Source organism: Podarcis filfolensis, assembly GCF_964270895.1.
Source record: "Podarcis filfolensis genome assembly, chromosome: 2".
Taxonomy (NCBI): Eukaryota; Metazoa; Chordata; class Lepidosauria; order Squamata; family Lacertidae; genus Podarcis; species Podarcis filfolensis.
Window position 1 is genome coordinate 46519068 of NC_139605.1, and position 19553 is coordinate 46538620.

At 40.3% G+C, this 19553-nt stretch overlaps 1 protein-coding gene across 9 annotated transcripts in view; it reads right to left on the reverse strand.

Annotated features, from left to right (window-relative positions):
• The window catches only part of CFAP92 (cilia and flagella associated protein 92 (putative)), a 66423-nt gene that overhangs the window by 2242 nt on the left and 44628 nt on the right, over positions 1-19553 (reverse strand). For 7 of the 9 annotated variants that reach the window (XR_014545345.1, XM_083602907.1, XM_083602909.1 and 4 more), the window contains 8 exons: positions 18866-19060; positions 16145-16427; positions 11629-11793; positions 6203-6415; positions 4262-4406; positions 2310-2467; positions 953-1119; positions 130-230 (listed from right to left, as the gene is read on the reverse strand). Coding sequence is in view for 6 of the 9 variants with exons in the window: in XM_083602907.1 (XP_083459033.1) it covers positions 130-230; positions 953-1119; positions 2310-2467; positions 4262-4406; positions 6203-6415; positions 11629-11793; positions 16145-16427; positions 18866-19060 (1427 nt within the window). In the remaining 3 variants the exon portion in view is untranslated. Of the gene's footprint in view, positions 1-129; positions 231-952; positions 1192-2309; positions 2468-4261; positions 4407-6202; positions 6416-11628; positions 11794-16144; positions 16428-18865; positions 19061-19553 lie in introns of all 9 variants that reach the window. The other 2 variants (XR_014545343.1, XR_014545344.1) reach the window with 1 other exon arrangement.

Sequence of the window (19553 nt, forward strand, 5' to 3'; positions counted from 1 at the left end):
CAGCGTTGCACACAGAAAAAAAAGAGTGACTATCACTACTTTAGCCTATTAAACTCCTTAGCAAGACACAGGAAAAAGATCACTGGTTTGTGTACAACACTGTAATAAGTGCTTAATTCCCCTCATTACCTGCAGCCTGTGTATCCTCTGATATTTGGATTTCTTCCTTAAAGACCAATTTCTGCAGAGGCGGCCCTCTGTACCGAAATGAAGGCTTACGACAAATCAATCTGCAAAACAGAAGAGACTTTTAAAAAGGGGTGAAAATTTATGCTTAAGAGTAGCTACATTGCTGTGCTTTCATATTTATGTGCTAAGTTTTTATTTAAAGATTCACAGTACAAAATATGCATAAAATCATGGTCTGACCCTACTGAAAGAGAAATGTCACGCCTTGCACTAACAGATTAAAGCTCACTCTCCTACTCTTCCAATATATTAACTTAATTTACACACGTTTTTAGCAAGGTGGAGTATCTGGGTTATTCAGGTCTCAGAATGCATAACCAGCTCCAGGGATGAGAGACCTCTGGCCCTCCAGCTGCTGAACTACATCTCCCATCATCCTTCACTGCTGACCACTGCTTGCTGGGGTGGCAGGAGTTGGAGTTTAACAACATCTGGAGAGCAACAGGTTAGCTACCCCAGCTTACTCTGTCCAAAGGTAAAAAGAGAACTCTGGACGACAGTTCAGAATTTCTGCAGTAATTTCCAATGGCTAATGCCTTTCTATGATTCGATCTGCAATCCTGCACAACAGGGCTGGGAAACCTGTGGGGCTTCACATGTTATTGGCAGCATGGCCATGGCCAGAAATTGTAGCATAGTAATACCTGGTGGGCTACAGGATCTTTACCTTTGCTGTACATACATCCTAAGTACACGTGCCAGTAAACTACCTGTAACATCATCTTGCCATGTCAGTGCGTGGTACAGCAGTTAGATGACTTACCTGAAATCTTCTCCCTTCAGCGTTTTAAATGTATCATGTTGCCTGTCATAGCATGGAATTATATTGTCATTCCTCTTCAGGCTGAGGAGTGGGTCAGCGCCAGGAACAAATCCTTTGCAGATCCTGTTCTCTTCTATTTGGTCTGCCATTCCAGCAACTGGGGTAGGCTATTGGAACAGGAATAGCAGGTTTCAGAACATTGCTTCTAAATATACAGCTCCATGTGTGCGTTCCCAACACTAGGAATCAGAAATACAATTCAAATCAAAGCTGCATTGAAGACACTGCAAGGTCATGTCCATAGGCTGGTACAGTGACCTGAAACAGCACTGAAATGAATAAATTCAGGACTGGTGTGTCTCTGAAGTATATTCAAAGAGTAATAGTGTGTGTGTGTGTGTGTGTGTGTGTGTGTGTGTGTGTGTGTGTGGTCTTTTTTTATATACTTACGCATCACACAAACAAGCATAAATTAAATTAAATTAAATACCAAAACGGGGGGGGGGGATACAAAAGCAAAAATACAAGGATATAATCATAACATAAACTATAATAAAAAATATAAACATATTCTCCTAAAAAAGAAAAAAGAAGAAAATTAGAAAAAAGAAGAAAAAGTGACTTCCAACTAACTCCATGCGGATCTTTCTTTCTCATATCACTGGTTATCTGTAATGATTACATTTTTTGAGAGATATCCTAATTACCTGTGATGTTTTTATTCTAAGCTAAACCAAGTATGAATCTGGCAAATATATTGATGCCTTAGCAAATATGTTGATGATGGGGGGAAATGCAAAGCATATCACCTTAATATGAACTCCATTTGTGCTACAACAAGGGGATAGACTGGATCCAGCTGGCTGGCCAGATCCTGGGCCATTAGATGGGGCCAATCACCAAATGTCACACCGTCCGGTGACCCATTTTCCTTTGTAGTGTGGCAAGCCCAAGTGGGTCTCTTGAAGTTACTGCCCTTCAGCTGACAGGCATCGACTTAAACCTCCTTTCTGCTGTGCTAACATCTTCCCCTCAATGGCACAGCTGTTCCCAACCTGCTTGCTCTCACTGCCTATCAGCTGATGGGCAGCGACATCAAGCCTCCCTTGCCAATGCACAGGTAGAAGCACACCTTATAGTACCAGACTGTGCGCTAGCAGCAGCATTTTTCTTTGTTCCAGACCTGCCAACGCGTTTGATGATGTGTGCGGTTTGGGGAAACCAAACCTTGACAGCCAAGTTGGGAGCCATGCCAGATCTAACTAGGTGTGCAAACTGGCGGTTCCCCATGACTTTGGTAGGAAAGCTGACCCCTTTAGGACTACCAGGTTTAGGATTTCTAAAAAGTCAATGTTACCAGCATTCTTAGGGACAGCTTGGCCGGTGCATCTTTCAGGAGTCCCTGGAGCCGGGCTAGCTGGCAGCTGGCTTTGGGTCCACTTGCAGTGAGCTCTGTCGATGGGCAGCATCGATGAACTTTCAATCCAGTGTTGCATCGTATCTCTTTTGGAGGCTCTTTTGTTCAGAAACATGTCATTGAAAAATGATAAAACAGAACTATATTATGACAGATTTAGATCCTTAACCCACTTCTAATTACTAGCTGCTAACGACTTTTGCCTCCTCCGTTCTGGTAATGCATCTCCAAATCATAAGCGTAGATTTTTTAGATTACATGATTAGGGACTTCCGCTCTGCCATGGACCACAAAGGAGTGCAGGTTGAGCCCTCCGGGGAAAGCCAGAGCTTTGTAGAGAAAACAAGGTCACACGAAGGCGCTGTGGACCTCAAAAAACCTGAAAGTGTTAATTTCAGGTGCAGGGGGATCTGGCTGTGCCATTAGTGATCTCTCTTGCCTCCCGGATCGCTCTGAAAAGAGCAGAGAAGAAAGGTGAGATTGAGGTCTGGGCGCTGGGATTCATCTTTTATCTCTGCAAAAGTGAAGGCTCTGGTTCCTTGTGGATTATAGCAATAGAGTCTCCGTGATTTAAAAAAGGTAAAGGGACCCCTGACGATTAGGTCCAGTCGTGACCAACTCTGGGGTTGCAGCGCTCATCTCACTTTATTGGCGGAGGGAGCCAGCGTACAGCTTCCGGGTCATGTGGCCAGCAGGACTAAGCCGCTTCTGGCGAACCAGAGCAGTGCATGGAAACGCCGTTTACCTTCCCGCCAGAGCAGTACCTATTTATCTACTTGCATTTTGACGTGCTTTCAAACTGCTAGGTGGGCAGGAGCTGGGACCGAGCAATGGGATTTGAACAAGTCCTAGGCTCTTAGGTTTAACCCACAGCGCCACCCATGTCCCACCGATTTTAAAAAAAACCAAATCCTTAAAAAGAACTTGGAATCGATTGGATGTAATTTGTTTTGGAATGATTTGGTTAGTGGCAGGGTCAAAAAAAGAGGTCTGTCCCAACTGCAGTGAGATACAAAATGCATGGAAACTACTTACAAATTGTAACATCATAGAAGTCTTCCCTACTGTGAGATTTAAAGCTAAAACTTACTACAGAAATCTTTTAATACTCATTTCTGTACCGCTGTCCGTAATTTTTGGGAGGCTCTCCTAAATTTTCATTAGCTCAAAGGCTTACTGCCAAAATCATCAATTGCATTTGTTCAGACAAATACACTCCAGGAAGCCCTAACAGTAAGAAGCTTGGTTTACATATTAAAGGTTGCAGTCCTTTTTACTGTAGGACTGTTGCAACCATTTCCCTCCCTCTCTGCCTGTGCAACCACAGAAAATACAACCTTTGCAGGTTCATTAAAAAGGTTAGCCAGCCTCTCCAGGAGAAAAGCCTGTTGCTTAAGTCATTGGTGACATTTCCCCACCTCCATCACAACACATTCATCAACAACAAAGATCCTCATGCATGACAGCCTTCTCTGGGAGCTGCTGTAGCATTTGAAAGCTTGCAGTTGTGGGGTGCAGTAATCTCTGCAGGCCATTCCCACAAAATTGTTATTTTTACACATAACAGCTGCTGTAGGATGACGTCCTGCACCACTGCTCTCAATTATGTAAAGGGAACCTGGATTTCCTGACAAACAATGGCTAGGACCTCCCGTAACTGCGTAGTAGAAACGGGCATTTTGCATCAACACCCTTAGCTCAAACATGTGCCTTGTGTTAACACACACTTTTTGAGATGCTGGATAAGATGTAAAAGCAACTGACTGCATGCCAAAATAGCTCTTTCGAACCTGGACAGTATTTCTATATACTGAATGTGTACTTGCAGAGATGCACCACTTCTTAAAGGAGCTAAAGCCACTCCAAGGAAAGGTATGGAAGCTAGCATCTACCTTCTCTCTGAGTATCAAGAAGCACATGGGCACATGGAGGGTTCTTTTTGTAAAGCTCAAAATCTGCATGTCTCTTGTCCCAAGGCCATCTGTCCCGGTCCGGAATTGTCGTCATGTCACTGGCTTTCACGTGCTCCTGCCATGTCTAAATGAACATTGCAAATCTTTTAGCACAAAAGCTGTCTTCCTGAAACTTCCAGGACAGTATAAACTTCAAATCACACAGCAATGTATGAATATGTCAAATATATCATATTGACGGAGGACAAACGTAACTTCCATTAAGCAATTTCCTTAAGATGAAAAAGAAGAATGCCAGCACACAGATACTAATATTTTGTATGTTGAGGTAACACCTCAAGACAGCCTGTGATCTATTAGTTCTTAGGGACCACTTGATCTAGTTTCTCAAACAGCAGGTCCTCATGCCAGATGGCAAATGTCTTTTGAACCTAAAGGGGACTTTCCAAAGCAGTTTGCAAAATAGCATGGGTGACAGCTAGTCAAAGCAAATGGTGTCTTTCAAAAAAACACACCAAAAACCCACCTATTTGATTATCACAGCTGCTGTTGTTTTTTAAATTTATTACCCACCTTTCGGTCCAAGGGTTACAATAATGTAAAATACAGTTTAAACACTTAAGAATTAAAAAATACAGTTTTAACGGTGGATCCCAGTCAGTTTCAGTGGTAGATAACACCACTGAATACATGCTTTAGCTGATTAATCAGCAAGGACAAATTTTAATTACTCGACCTAAGATTAGAAGATGCATGACTAGGCAAAAAAAATCTTAATTTCACGAATATACTCATGGGATCTTCTCACAAGCTACCAGCAGGATGCAGAAATGCATGTGCAGTTCTTTTTCACAACCAAACAACCAAGGCTTTTTCCTACCTCGCCTTTCCACTATATAAAAGTCTTCAAACCAGCTTAGAATAAAAATGGGCAGAGCAATTCTACTGGATCTAGGCCAGGAACACTATGGCAAATCCAGAGCCCTGTGGAGAAGCGTCTTCCCTTTTGCCACCATCTTTTATTCCTTGGCTCTCTGTTTCTTCTTTAGTGGTCTGTAGTGTTTATTCTTCTGCTAGTTATCTCCCTCCGTTCTGGGAGTGTTGAAGGTACAGGAGGGATATGGATTCAGCAGATCCAAAGCAGAGTCTCCCTTTCACCTCTGGTACACAGCCTACCAACTGATTACCCCAATTTTTGCCCTCTCTGCCAGTAGAAACCTAATGGTAAAATAAGTGATGGCAGCCAACCTTTCTATTGTGGCTGGGTGAGATTCCAGGGGCAGACCTCTCTCGAGCTCTCTCTCTCTCTGCCTGTGGAGAGGTAGAATCTACAAAATGCTATAGTCCCAGGACCACAGGACTTGCACCAAAAAGTCACAAAAATAAAAAAAGATCTTAAAGGTGCAATCCTGCGCATACTTATCTGGGCGTAAACCCCATTAAACACAGCAGGGACTTGCTTCAAAGTAAACATGCACAGGGTTGTGCTGTAAATCTACCAATAAATACAGCAGTACTGTTTAAAACACAGCATATACTTGGGAGAATAAAACAGTAAGTTCACACTGTTCAAGGACACACAGAATGTTGTCTGCCTTGTGCCTAAATGATCACAGAATCATAGGATGGTAGAACTGGAAGGGACCCTGATGATGATGTTGATGATGAGAAGAAGAAGAAGAAGAAGAAGAAGAAGTAGTAGTAGTAGTAGTAGTAGTAGTAGTAGTAGTATGGTAGTGGAGAGTGAATACTGGGCCTTGATCAGAGAGACGAGTGTCAAATTTGCTTTTGCCACAAAACTCACTGGATGGCCTGCCAGAAGACCCTGTCTCTTAAATTTTCCTCACAGGGTTGTTGTGAAGATAAAATGCCACACGGAGTAGATTACAGATGTGGCAGGAATTTAAAATCCGCCATTACCTCACGCAGCTCCCTCACTCGTGCTTCGTCAGGCTTACGAGGATGCCGGTTGGATTCCATGCTGCTCTTATATCCAGGATACACAAACCCTCCTGGCGAGAGCCACATCATCTCCGATTGGTGCATGGACTCCTTTAGTTCATTGTCTTCATCTACTGGGTCAAACATGGCTGAGAGATATTCATGATTGTAAGCAAACCTGTTGCCTGGATTCTAAGAAAGACAAATGTTTCTCTCAGAAAGAACTCTCATCCTCTATGTTTCTCCACAGAGAAACAAGTTTTGCTAAAAAGAGCAAAGCCTGAACTTTACAACAAAATTCTGTACATGTTCCTAACACAGCAATGATAACTGGGTTGGATTTAGAGTGTACAGAAAACACTTAAGAAACTTGGATGTCTAGAAATCCTATAGTCAAAACAAAAATTTTTTTTTCTTTCCAGTAGCACCTTAAAGACCAACTAAGTTAGTTCTTGGTATGAGCTTTCGTGTGCATGCACACTTCGTCAGATACACTGAAACAGAAGTTGCCAGATCCTTCTATATAGTGAGAAGGTGGGGAGGGGTATTACTCAGAAGGGTGGTGGGAATGGGTGGTTGGCAGATAGCTGAGATGAGCCTATTGACGGCTCTTAACGACTGCAATAGGTCTTACAGGAAAAAGCAAGGGGTGAGAAGGTGAAAAATGGCTTTGTCATGTATAATGAGATAAGAATCCAATGTCTTTGTTCAGACCAGGTCTCTCCATGGTTTTAAGTTTGGTAATGAGTTGCAATTCAGCAGCTTCTCTTTCCAGTCTATTTCTGAAATTCCTTTGTAGTAATACAGCTACTTTGAGATCTTGTATAGAATGTCCTGGGAGATTGAAGTGTTCTCCTACTGGTTTCTCTGTCTTGTGATTCTTGATGTCCGATTTATGTCCGTTTATTCTTTGGCGTAAGGTTTGGCCTGTTTGTCCAATATAGAGAGCTGAGGGACACTGTTGGCATTTGATGGCATATACAATGTTAGACGATGAGCAATTAAATAGTCCCGAGATGGTATGTGTGATGTTGTTGGGGCCAGTAATGGTGTTGTCCGGGTGTATGTGGCAGCAAAGTTGGCATCTGGGTTTATTGCAGGCTCTGGTGCCAGTGTCCGTGTTACGTCTGGTTGTAGTATTATTGTGGGTTAGGAGTTGTTTAAGATTGGGTGGCTGTCTGTAGGCAATGAAAGGTCTTCCTCCCAGAGCTTGAGAAAGAGAACTGTCATTGTCTAGGAGAGGTTGTAGATCTCTGATGATGCGTTGTACTGTTTTGACTTGGGAGCTGTATGTGATGACTAGAGGTGTTCTGTTATTTTCTTTTTTGGGTCTGTCTTGCAGCAAGTTCTCTCTGGGTATCTGTCTGGCTCTGTTGATCTGTTGTCTAACTTCATCTGCTGGGTATTTTTGTTCTAAAAAGGTTTGCTGTAGATCTCTTAGGTGAGAGTCTCTGTCTGTAGAATTGGAACAGATACGGCTGTAACGTAGTGCCTGGCTATATACAATGGACTGTTTGGTATGTTTGGGATGGTAGCTAGAGGCATGTAGATATGTTTGTCGGTCAGTTGGTTTACGGTATAAGGTGGTGTCTATGCGTCCATCCTGTATTTTTATAGTAGTGTCCAAAAAATGTATTTCTTGCATAGATTGATTCATTGTTAGGTTGATTGTGGGGTGAAAATCATTGAATTTCTGGTGGAAGGTGTCCAGGGTCTGTTGACCATGTGTCCAGATGATAAAAATATCGTCAATGTATCGCAGGTACAAGAGAGGTTTGAGTGGGTAGGAGTTTAGGAAATGTTGTTCTAAATCTGCCATGAAGATGTTGGCATACTGTGGGGCCATGCGGGTGCCCATTGCTGTGCCGCTGATCTGAAGGAACAGGTCATCACCGAATTTGAAGTTGTTGTGGGTAAGGACAAATTGGCAGAGTTTGGTGGCAAAGTCCGCTGTGGTTTTGTCTGAAATGGTGTTCCTTATAGCTTGTAAACCATCGTTGTGTGGGATGTTGGTATACAGAGATTCCACATCCATAGTAGCTAGTATAGTGTTGTTGGGAAGATTATTCAAAGATTGTATTTTCCTCAGAAAATCTGTGGTGTCACGTACATAGCTGGGAGCACTGATGGCATATGGTTTCAGAACAGAGTCCATATAACCGGAGACACCCACTGTAATAGTGCCAATACCTGAAATGATGGGGCGTCCTGGATTTCCTGGTTTGTGTATTTTAGGTAGAAGATAGAAAGTTCCTGGTCGAGGTTCTGTTGGTGTGTTGGTGAGGATCTGTTCTTGGATGTGTGGGGGTAGCTCCTTAACAATCTTGTTCAGTTCTTTTTTGTATTCTTGTGTGGGGTCTGAGTCCAATTTTATGTAAAAGGCGGTATTGGAAAGTTGTCTGTGAGCCTCCTGAATGTAGTCAGTTTTGTCCATGATAACGACAGCTCCACCTTTGTCTGCTTCTTTAATTATAATGTCTGGGTTGTTTCTGAGATTATCTATGGCTCTCCTTTCAGCATGGTTTAGATTTTGTTGTAAGCGATGGTGTTTTCTGGTCACATCTGTTTGGATTCTGTGGCGGAAGCAGTCAATGTACAAGTCCAGTGTGGTATTGCGTCCATCAGAAGGGGTCCATGTGGAGTCCCTTTTTGTGTAACACTTTTTCGGTGGTAGTTGGTGGTCAGTGTTCTGTTGGGAGGGTGGTTGTTGTTCTCCAGTGGGTTGAGAGGTGTTGTGTTGTGGAGTTGTTGCTTGTTCTGCTTTGTCTTGTTGTTGTGTGTGTTGAAAATACTCCTTCAGGCGTAAACGGCGGAAAAATGCTTCCAAGTCCCCGTAGAACTGAATCATGTGTGGGGATTTGGCAGGGCAGAATGACAGTCCACGTGAAAGGACTGATTCCTCAGCTGGGCTGAGTGCTTGCTGTGAGAGATTGACAATATTGTTGATCTTGTTTTGATTAGTAGCCTGTAGGTTGGAAAGGTTAGAGAGTTTCTTGTTTTTCTGTTTTTTCAGTAGCTCCAGTTGAGAGTGGTAAATGTTTTGTTTTTCCTTTTGGAACTCTTGCCAAGCTTGGTGGTTCCTGATAGAGTTGTCCAATACAAGGAGTTCCTCCTTTCCAACCTACAGGCTACTAATCAAAACAAGATCAACAATATTGTCAATCTCTCACAGCAAGCACTCAGCCCAGCTGAGGAATCAGTCCTTTCACGTGGACTGTCATTCTGCCCTGCCAAATCCCCACACATGATTCAGTTCTACGGGGAAATACAATCTTTAAATAATCTTCCCAACAACACTATACTAGCTACTATGGATGTGGAATCTCTGTATACCAACATCCCACACAACGATGGTTTACAAGCTATAAGGAACACCATTTCAGACAAAACCACAGCGGACTTTGCCACCAAACTCTGCCAATTTGTCCTTACCCACAACAACTTCAAATTCGGTGATGACCTGTTCCTTCAGATCAGCGGCACAGCAATGGGCACCCGCATGGCCCCACAGTATGCCAACATCTTCATGGCAGATTTAGAACAACGTTTCCTAAACTCCTACCCACTCAAACCTCTCTTGTACCTGCGATACATTGACGATATTTTTATCATCTGGACACATGGTCAACAGACCCTGGACACCTTCCACCAGAAATTCAATGATTTTCACCCCACAATCAACCTAACAATGAATCAATCTATGCAAGAAATACATTTTTTGGACACTACTATAAAAATACAGGATGGACGCATAGACACCACCTTATACCGTAAACCAACTGACCGACAAACATATCTACATGCCTCTAGCTACCATCCCAAACATACCAAACAGTCCATTGTATATAGCCAGGCACTACGTTACAGCCGTATCTGTTCCAATTCTACAGACAGAGACTCTCACCTAAGAGATCTACAGCAAACCTTTTTAGAACAAAAATACCCAGCAGATGAAGTTAGACAACAGATCAACAGAGCCAGACAGATACCCAGAGAGAACTTGCTGCAAGACAGACCCAAAAAAGAAAATAACAGAACACCTCTAGTCATCACATACAGCTCCCAAGTCAAAACAGTACAACGCATCATCAGAGATCTACAACCTCTCCTAGACAATGACAGTTCTCTTTCTCAAGCTCTGGGAGGAAGACCTTTCATTGCCTACAGACAGCCACCCAATCTTAAACAACTCCTAACCCACAATAATACTACAACCAGACGTAACACGGACACTGGCACCAGAGCCTGCAATAAACCCAGATGCCAACTTTGCTGCCACATACACCCGGACAACACCATTACTGGCCCCAACAACATCACACATACCATCTCGGGACTATTTAATTGCTCATCGTCTAACATTGTATATGCCATCAAATGCCAACAGTGTCCCTCAGCTCTCTATATTGGACAAACAGGCCAAACCTTACGCCAAAGAATAAACGGACATAAATCGGACATCAAGAATCACAAGACAGAGAAACCAGTAGGAGAACACTTCAATCTCCCAGGACATTCTATACAAGATCTCAAAGTAGCTGTATTACTACAAAGGAATTTCAGAAATAGACTGGAAAGAGAAGCTGCTGAATTGCAACTCATTACCAAACTTAAAACCATGGAGAGACCTGGTCTGAACAAAGACATTGGATTCTTATCTCATTATACATGACAAAGCCATTTTTCACCTTCTCACCCCTTGCTTTTTCCTGTAAGACCTATTGCAGTCGTTAAGAGCCGTCAACAGGCTCATCTCAGCTATCTGCCAACCACCCATTCCCACCACCCTTCTGAGTAATACCCCTCCCCACCTTCTCACTATATAGAAGGATCTGGCAACTTCTGTTTCAGTGTATCTGACGAAGTGTGCATGCACACGAAAGCTCATACCAAGAACTAACTTAGTTGGTCTTTAAGGTGCTACTGGAAAGAAAAAAAATTTTTTGTTTTGACTATGGCAGACCAACACGGCTACCTATCTGTAACTAGAAATCCTATAGACACTTAAATTCACTTCAGAAGATAAAGCAATATTATTATGAATTCAACGACAAAAATCTGACCCTCCAAGTAAGACATGAGGGATGCAATCTCTTAAAATGCAAAAAGGTGAAATTCTGGAGTATTTATATATATATATATATATATATATATATATATATATATATATATATATATATTAAAAATACTCCAGAATTTCACCTTTTTGCATTTTAAGGGATTGCATCCCTCATGTCTTACACATATACACACAAAACACTATGAATCTTAACGACTGGACTCCCAAAATCTTCACAAAATTCCTAGGAAAAAATAAAATTCCAAAATTTAACCAGACATACCAGAAATCATTAGATCAATCTTTTACTCTAGCAGAAATCCAAACTGGGGTGTACTAATCTCACCTCTGCCATCTCTTGACGAAGCAGCTTCTTTGCAATTTCTGCAGAATTTAACGTCTGACAACTGTAATTAAAGATGGACTTGCCATCAGAAGGGAAAGCCCGGATGATTTTGCTGCCTTCCTTTTTCACCATCTTGCTGAGCAGATGTATATTCTCAATATTAGACTGGAAGAAAAGTTAACACGTGTAATTATTCTGGTCTTGTTAGACAAAAAGAAATGTACTTTTGAAAATAGACACAGGACTTCTGCCATGGAAAAAGTCAGTAGCTGGACTGGCAGGTAAGTCACATCAGTAAGATGTAGCCAAGTCTTCCAACTCAGCCCACTGTCAGATCTTCTAAACCAGCCTTTCTCAACCATGGATTCCATCACCCCTGACCACTGGTCCTGCTAGCTAAGGATGATGGGAGTTGTAGTCCAGCAACAGCTGGGGACCCAAGGCTGAGAAAGGCTGCACCAGGCAGCACATAACTGAAGGCAAAGATGTAAATGGAGCTGGAGCTCTAGCTGTCTTCCTTCCCTTGGGGGAGGAGAGCTCACCTTGCAGACCACCAGCTGCCAACCACTTTTCTTTGAAGACATTCAGCTTCCTATTTTCCACTATCAACCAAGCTAATTTATTCACTGTAATAACGTTCATATTTTAGAAGTAAATACTTGGCACTAAAGACCATCACCTGCGCATCTTTCACAGAGGCTCTAAAACCCAGCTGCTTGCTTAGTCTTTGCTGCCCTAAAGGTGTCAGAATCCACAAAGGGCTCCTTCCCCTGATGAGCTGGGCTTATGAGCTGAGCTCAGGCCTACTATCATAGGGCTCACACAAGTCCAAATAACAACTTCTCCTTTCTGGGGGGGCGGGAGATCCTTGTATCCATTTTGTTCTTTTTTTCCTGTTAAATTTGCTAAATAAATAAATCCTCTATGCCTGTGACCTGGGCTGCTGTTCCTAAGGTGAGAGTCCCACTCGATTCACAGGGACTTTAGCCAGCTTATGATTTCTGACAGGGAACAATGCAGGGATGGGGAACCTGCTGGCTGTCCCATTGTCCGTGACCACTGACTATGCTGGCTGGGGCTGATGGAAGTTGGGAGCCCAACAAAAAATGGATGGCTGAAGATTCCCCATCCCTGATATGTGTATATGTGAACAACAGAAAACCTCTTCACATGGGCAAACTGTGAGAAGCATCAGGAGCTTGCACCAAAAATAAATGTGGCAGGGTGGGGAATTTGAGCATTTTCTCACTTTCAAACTAAAAACCCCTCATGTGCATGCTATAATATCACAACTCCATAAAGAAGGCACTTTGTGAGACATAGACATTATCTGAACAATCTCTTTAGACAGGAATAGGCAATCTGTAGCACTCCAGATATTGCTGGACTACAGCTCCCATCATCCTTGGTCACGCTGGCTAGGAGCAGGTTAAACAAAGCTATAGAATATTACAAACGCAATACTCAAATTTAGTAGGCCAAGAAGCAGAATGGAGAATCAAGATATGAAAGCAAAAATTCTTCGAATCAGCAAATAAAACCGGAAAATTATTAGCATGGCAATTACGAAAAAACAAAAAACAATCAAAAAATTAAGAATAGAAGAGCAAATTGTAGAAGAACCTAAGAAAATAAAGGAAATTTTCATCAAATTTTATGGAAAATTATATAAAAGAGAAAAAGAAGACAGCACAGAAATAAAGAAATATTTAGAAGAAAATAGACTAAAAGGATTAACAGAAGAAGAAATAACACAATTAAATAATCCTATAAAAATTGAAGAAATCCAGGATGCGATAAAAAGAATGAAATTAGGAACGGCTCCAGGGCCTGACGGCCTTTCAGCTAAATACTACAAAGTTCTAGAGGAATATTTAGCCCCGGTGCTGTGCGAAGTAGCAAATAATATCTTAAGCGGCGGAAAGACACCAGACTCATGGAAGGAAGCCTGTATTACATTAATATCTAAGCCTGACACAGATAAATTAGATATGAAAAACTACAGACCAATATCATTATTAAATAATGATTATAAATTATTTGCGGAAGTAATGGCCAACCGTCTTAAGAAATGTTTAAGAAACCTTATCCATACAGATCAAGTTGGATTCTCACCCAATAGACAATTAAAAGACAACATAAGACATATAATTAACATCATTGAATATCTAGAGGCCAAGAATGAAATACCTGTGGCACTAATTTTTATTGACGCCGAAAAGGCCTTCGATAATGTATCTTGGCAATTCCTTGTAAGATGTCTAGAAACAGTAGGGATAGAGGGCGCCTTCCTGGAAGGGATAAAAGCTATTTACTCAAGCCAGAAAGCAAAATTGATTATTAATAATGATTTAACTGATTATTTCGAAATTTCAAAGGGTACGAGACAGGGGTGCCCTCTATCACCTCTTTTATTTATAATGATACTAGAAATTATAGCAAATAAGATAAGAACAACTCCAGAAATACGTGGAATTAAAATTGGAAAAAAAGAATACAAACTGAAAGCATACACTGATGATCTGATGGTATCATTAGAAGATCCACAAAAAAGTGTCCATAAGGTAATAGAATTGTTAGAAGAATTTGGAAAGTTATCGGGTTTTAAGTTAAACAAATCAAAAACTAAAATGATGACGAAGAACATGGAAGAAGCTATGAAAAACCAGCTAGAGGCTAAAATCGGAATTAAAGCGGTAAAAAAAGTAAAATACCTGGGAATTTGGCTAACTATGAAGAACATAAATTTAATGACGGACAATTATGAAACAACCTGGAAAGAAATTAAAAAAGATTTAGATATATGGGACAGAATAAAATTATCATGGTCAGGAAGAATGGCCGCAATGAAGATGAATATACTTCCAAAGTTGTTATTTCTATTTCAAAATATTCCGGTGATAAGAGGAAACAAAGTATTTAAAGATTGGCAGAAAATGTTATCTAAATTCATTTGGCAGGGAAAAAGGCCTAGAATTAAATTTAAATTGCTTACAGATAGAAGAGAAAGAAGAGGTTTTGCGGTACCAAATTTGAAACTGTATTACGAGGCTTCATGTCTCTGTTAGATTAAAGAATGGATTGTAATAAAAAACACTGACCTACTAGATTTAGAAGGCTTTAACACCAGATTCGATTGGCACGCATATTTCTGGCATAATAAAGCAAAAGTACATAAAGAATTCTCCAGTCACATCATTAGAGGACCTCTGCTAGAGGTTTGGGAAAGAAATAAAAATCTTCTTGAAAGGAAAATTCCCCGGTGGTTGTCACCAATAGATATTTTAACAATTAAAAAAACAAACATAGAAGGTAAGAGACGGACATATGAAGATTTATTGGTGAGGGCAGAAAAAGGTTGGCAGATCAAAACGTATGAAGAACTAGGAGATAAATTAATGAGTTGGTTACAATTCCATCAAATTAATGCACTGTGGACAGAAGATAAAAAGATCAGGATAAACGAAAAAAAATCAAGATTCCAGATAGAAATACTGGAAGGAAATTCAAAACTCTTATCAAAAATGTATAATCAACTGTTAGAATGGGATACTAAGGACGAGGAAATAAAAGAAGTTATGGTGAAATGGGCGATAGATCTGGGATATAATTTGGAATACGATAGTTGGATTAAGCTCTGGAATAAAGATATGAAGTTCACTGCTTGTGTTGCCTTAAGAGAAAACATGGAAAAAATGATGTACAGATGGTACATCACCCCTGTAAAATTAGGAAAAATCTATAAGAATGGAGATAAAATGTGCTGGAGGTGTAAAAACAAGGAAGGTAGTTTTTACCACATGTGGTGGACTTGTGAAAAAATCAAGAACTTCTGGGAGCTCATTTATAATGAACTAAAGAAAATGTTTAAATATACTTTTGTTAAAAAACCTGAAAATTTTCTTCTGGGAATGATTGGCAATGAAATTAAGAAAGAGGACCAGACCTTATTCCAGTACGCAACAAAAGCTGCTAGAATTTTAATCGCCCAAAATTGGAAATCAACCAATATCCCAACAGTAAGAGATTGGCAAAGTAAATTATTTGAATATTCAGAATTGGCAAAATTAACACAAAAAATAGAGACCAGAAAGAAACAAAGTTTATTAAAGAATGGAATAAATTCATAACCTATATTGAAGTAGATTTTAAAAATCCAAAGATCACAGTAGGCTTAATATAACCCTTCGACATATAAAAGTTTTAAAGAAAAACTGCGGGGGGAAATGTATTACATAACCCAAAACTGAGGTGGAGGCAAATCAATAACTTACATGTTTGTCTTTTTTTGTTTGTTTGTTTTTTTGTTTGTTTTCTTATAATTAAGTTATGTTGTTCTTCTTTTTTTTTTTCGTGAAGAATTTATTTTCTGTACATATGTGTGTATATGTGTGTATGAAAATTAATAAAGAGAAATTAAAAAAAAGAGAGAGAGCTGTAGTCCGACAGCATGTGGAGGGCTACTGTTTCCCCTTTCCTGTCTTAAGGCAACCTTTCATTGCTGTAGCGCACACACCTGGATAAAGTCTTCTGGCGTCTGACTTTCCATTTCCCTTTTTCTAAGTAGGTACTCTTCATTGTGGTTATCTAGAGGGAAACGCCTATATTTTCTCACATACGAAAACTTTGGTGGAATATCAAACATCCCTGAGATCTCTGGGTGTTGCTGGATGAACAAGTCATCCCTTTTCAATGGGATCCCAAACTCTTGGCTCAACACTGTGATCATTTCTGCAGATGGCAAGAGATCGTGATGGACCACATCTCTTAACCTCATACTGCGGCAGATAGAATCAAGCCTGAAGAGCAAGGCAGAGAGAAAGAGAGAGAGAAAAAACATAAGCATGTGGATAAGGGTGACCCAGCAGACACTGTGTACTTGGCTTTCAAAAAGCTTTTGATAGACTCCCTCAACAATGATGACGATGATTTACTGAATTTATATTTTTTTTTATATATAATATTTTTATTTTCCATTTAAACACAATACAACGAACATAAACATACAAAAAAAAAAAACAGAAAACAAAACAAAAAACATGTATCATTTCATATCCTAATTTCATATCCCATCTTCCCCGACTTCCTCATGCTTCCCCTTTCTGTATTCCAAATTCTTATTGATTGTTCAGCAAATCTTCCCTTATTTTAATTTAAATTTAGACTATTCTTCCTTATTCTCCTTGTCTTAACCATTACTAATAGTAACCATTTACTTTCCAGTCCAACATCATTCTAACTTTCATTAACTTTGTAATATTTCTTTAAATAGTCCTTGAATTTTTTCCATTCTTCTTGCGCTGCTTCTCTTCCCTGGTTTCGGATTCTGCTCGTCATTTCTGCCAAGCCCATATAGTCTATCACCTTCATCTGCCATTCTTCCAGTGTGGGTAGTTCTTGCGTCTTCCAGTACTTCGCAATGAGTATTCTAGCTGCTGTTGTAGCATACATAAAGAAAGTTATATCCGTCTTTAACACCCCTTGGCCGACAATACCCAAGAGAAAGGCCTCTGGTTTCTTGGTGAAAGTATATTTAAATACCTTTTTAAGTTCATTATAGATCATTTCCCAGAATGCCTTAATCTTCGGGCAAGTCCACCAAAGATGAAAAAATGTACCTTCAGTTTCTTTACATTTCCAACATTTGTTGTCAGGCACATGGTAAATCTTTGCAAGCTTGACTGGGGTTATGTACCACCTATATATCATTTTCATAATGTTTTCTCTTAAGGCATTACATGCCGTAAATTTTATCCCGGTGGTCCACAACTTTTCCCAATCAGCAAACAAGATATTATGACCAATGTCCTGAGCCCATTTAATCATGACCGATTTAACCGTTTCATCTTGTGTATTCCATTTCAGCAGCAGATTGTACATTTTGGACAAATTCTTAGTACTGGGTTCTAACAGTTCTGTCTCCAATTTTGATTTTTCCACCTGGAAGCCAATTTTACTGTCCAGTTTAAACGCTTCATTTATTTGATGGTAGTGGAACCAGTCTCTCACCTTCCCTTTTAATTTCTCAAAACTCTGCAATCTCAATTTGTCCCCTTCCTTTTCCAAAATTTCCCAGTATCTTGGCCACTTGGACTCCATATTTAACTTTTTAACTGCCTTAGCTTCCATTGGCGACAGCCGATTTACTGAATTTATATACCACCCTATCCCCTGGGGTCTCAGGGAGGTTCACAGAATAAAATCAAGATATAAAACCACAAAATACATAATAAAAATAAAAACGACAATACAGTAACACCCACCCATCCAAAAAACAACATTCATGACTATACTTAGAAGACATGGGGTAGGAGGTCCTCTTATGGATCAGTAATTGTCTAAATAACAGGAAGCAGAGAGTAAGAATAAATGGACAGATCTCACAATGGAAGAATATAATTAATTATAAAATAAATAAAAAAAAAAAAAACAACACACAGTATTCCAAGCATAGTTGCACCACAGACTTGTATAATGGCACCATGTTATTGGAAACTCCCCCCCCCTCAATCCCTTTCCTCATGATCCCTAATATGGATCAACAATGGGTCAACATCCATCATGAATTCAAGAATCCTTTCCCAGTCACAGCCAGTTCAGGTCCTATTAAGATGTAAGTGGACTTGTGCACTGCTTTACAGTTGTTTACACTGAACCACATGTGCCCTTTTAAGGCCCATTCACCCAATTTGGAGAAATCTTCCTCGATTTCCTTACACTCAACATGTGATCAGGGACCCCAATACAGCAGGAGCCCCGATTACATGAAGTAGTTCAAGGGAGTGAATCGAAGTAGAAGCCCCCTGCAGACCTTCCCCATGCAACACAGGGAAGCTGGGGGACTCAAGGGTATCTGCTATGGGCACGACATTGGGGGCAGGCCCTGTACATCTGCTCTTCCCCCATTTGCATATTCAGATGACTTCCTGAACATACCCTGAAAGGAAATGATGAAGTACATTGCCAGAGCAAAGGATCTCAAAACTGAGCCGAATCCAATTATTAAGGAAGCATAGTGTGATGAGACTAAAATCAGAATGATTTCACCCCCTCCCCTCTACATGTTACCTTCTCTTCAGCTGAGATGAGATAGGACAAGATAATCAAAAGTGCTATGAAAATTCTCTCCAAAGGGTCTAGTGGAGGTTCCTCCTCTCCTCCACAAGCAACAAAGGTATATACACCAAACTCTAAATATATATATAACAGTAAGTCAGAAATCCAAGAACAATCTAACCTGATCAGAGCTTCAAAACACGGAAGGGGAACCATATCCCTGATATATAACAAAGGCTGATTCACAATATTAGATAGTGGCTTGCAGAGACGGATATGAAGAAGGATGGCTTCAAGGTCTACATACAGGCGCTGATGAAAAGAGAAGTGTGAGTTATAGAATATTTGTAATCTTCCAATTTTAGATTCACGCAACCTGTAAGAGAGAAGAAATAGGACAGCATTGACCAAATACTTCATAATCTTGTGTTTCCTGACATTTCATAGCACCTTTCCCCTTTCTTAGTCAAGGGTTTTTGATTTTTAAGTATTGTAAAGCTCAGATTAAAACCCTGTATGATAAAGAAGAGAAGCAGGTATCATATCAAGAGCAACTAATGGAAGAAAATTTTCATTGTTTTTAGATGCACACATGCATTGCAAGAGGGATCATTTTTAAAGAGGCATTTCCTCCTATGGGAGAGATAAAAGGAATGCCTAAGATGGTGTTTATGAGAACTTGTATTTTGTAAAAAAAACCCAACAACTTAAAAGTGCTAACTTGAATCAAGCACATCTTGAGTCAAGCAAAAGTTTTTTTAAAAAATTCATGAATACTGCTCCAAGAACATATCCCAGTCCTGGAAAGTTGACCCTACCATATCACCAGTAGGGCCAAATTAGCCAGTCTCACAATGATCTTAATTCCT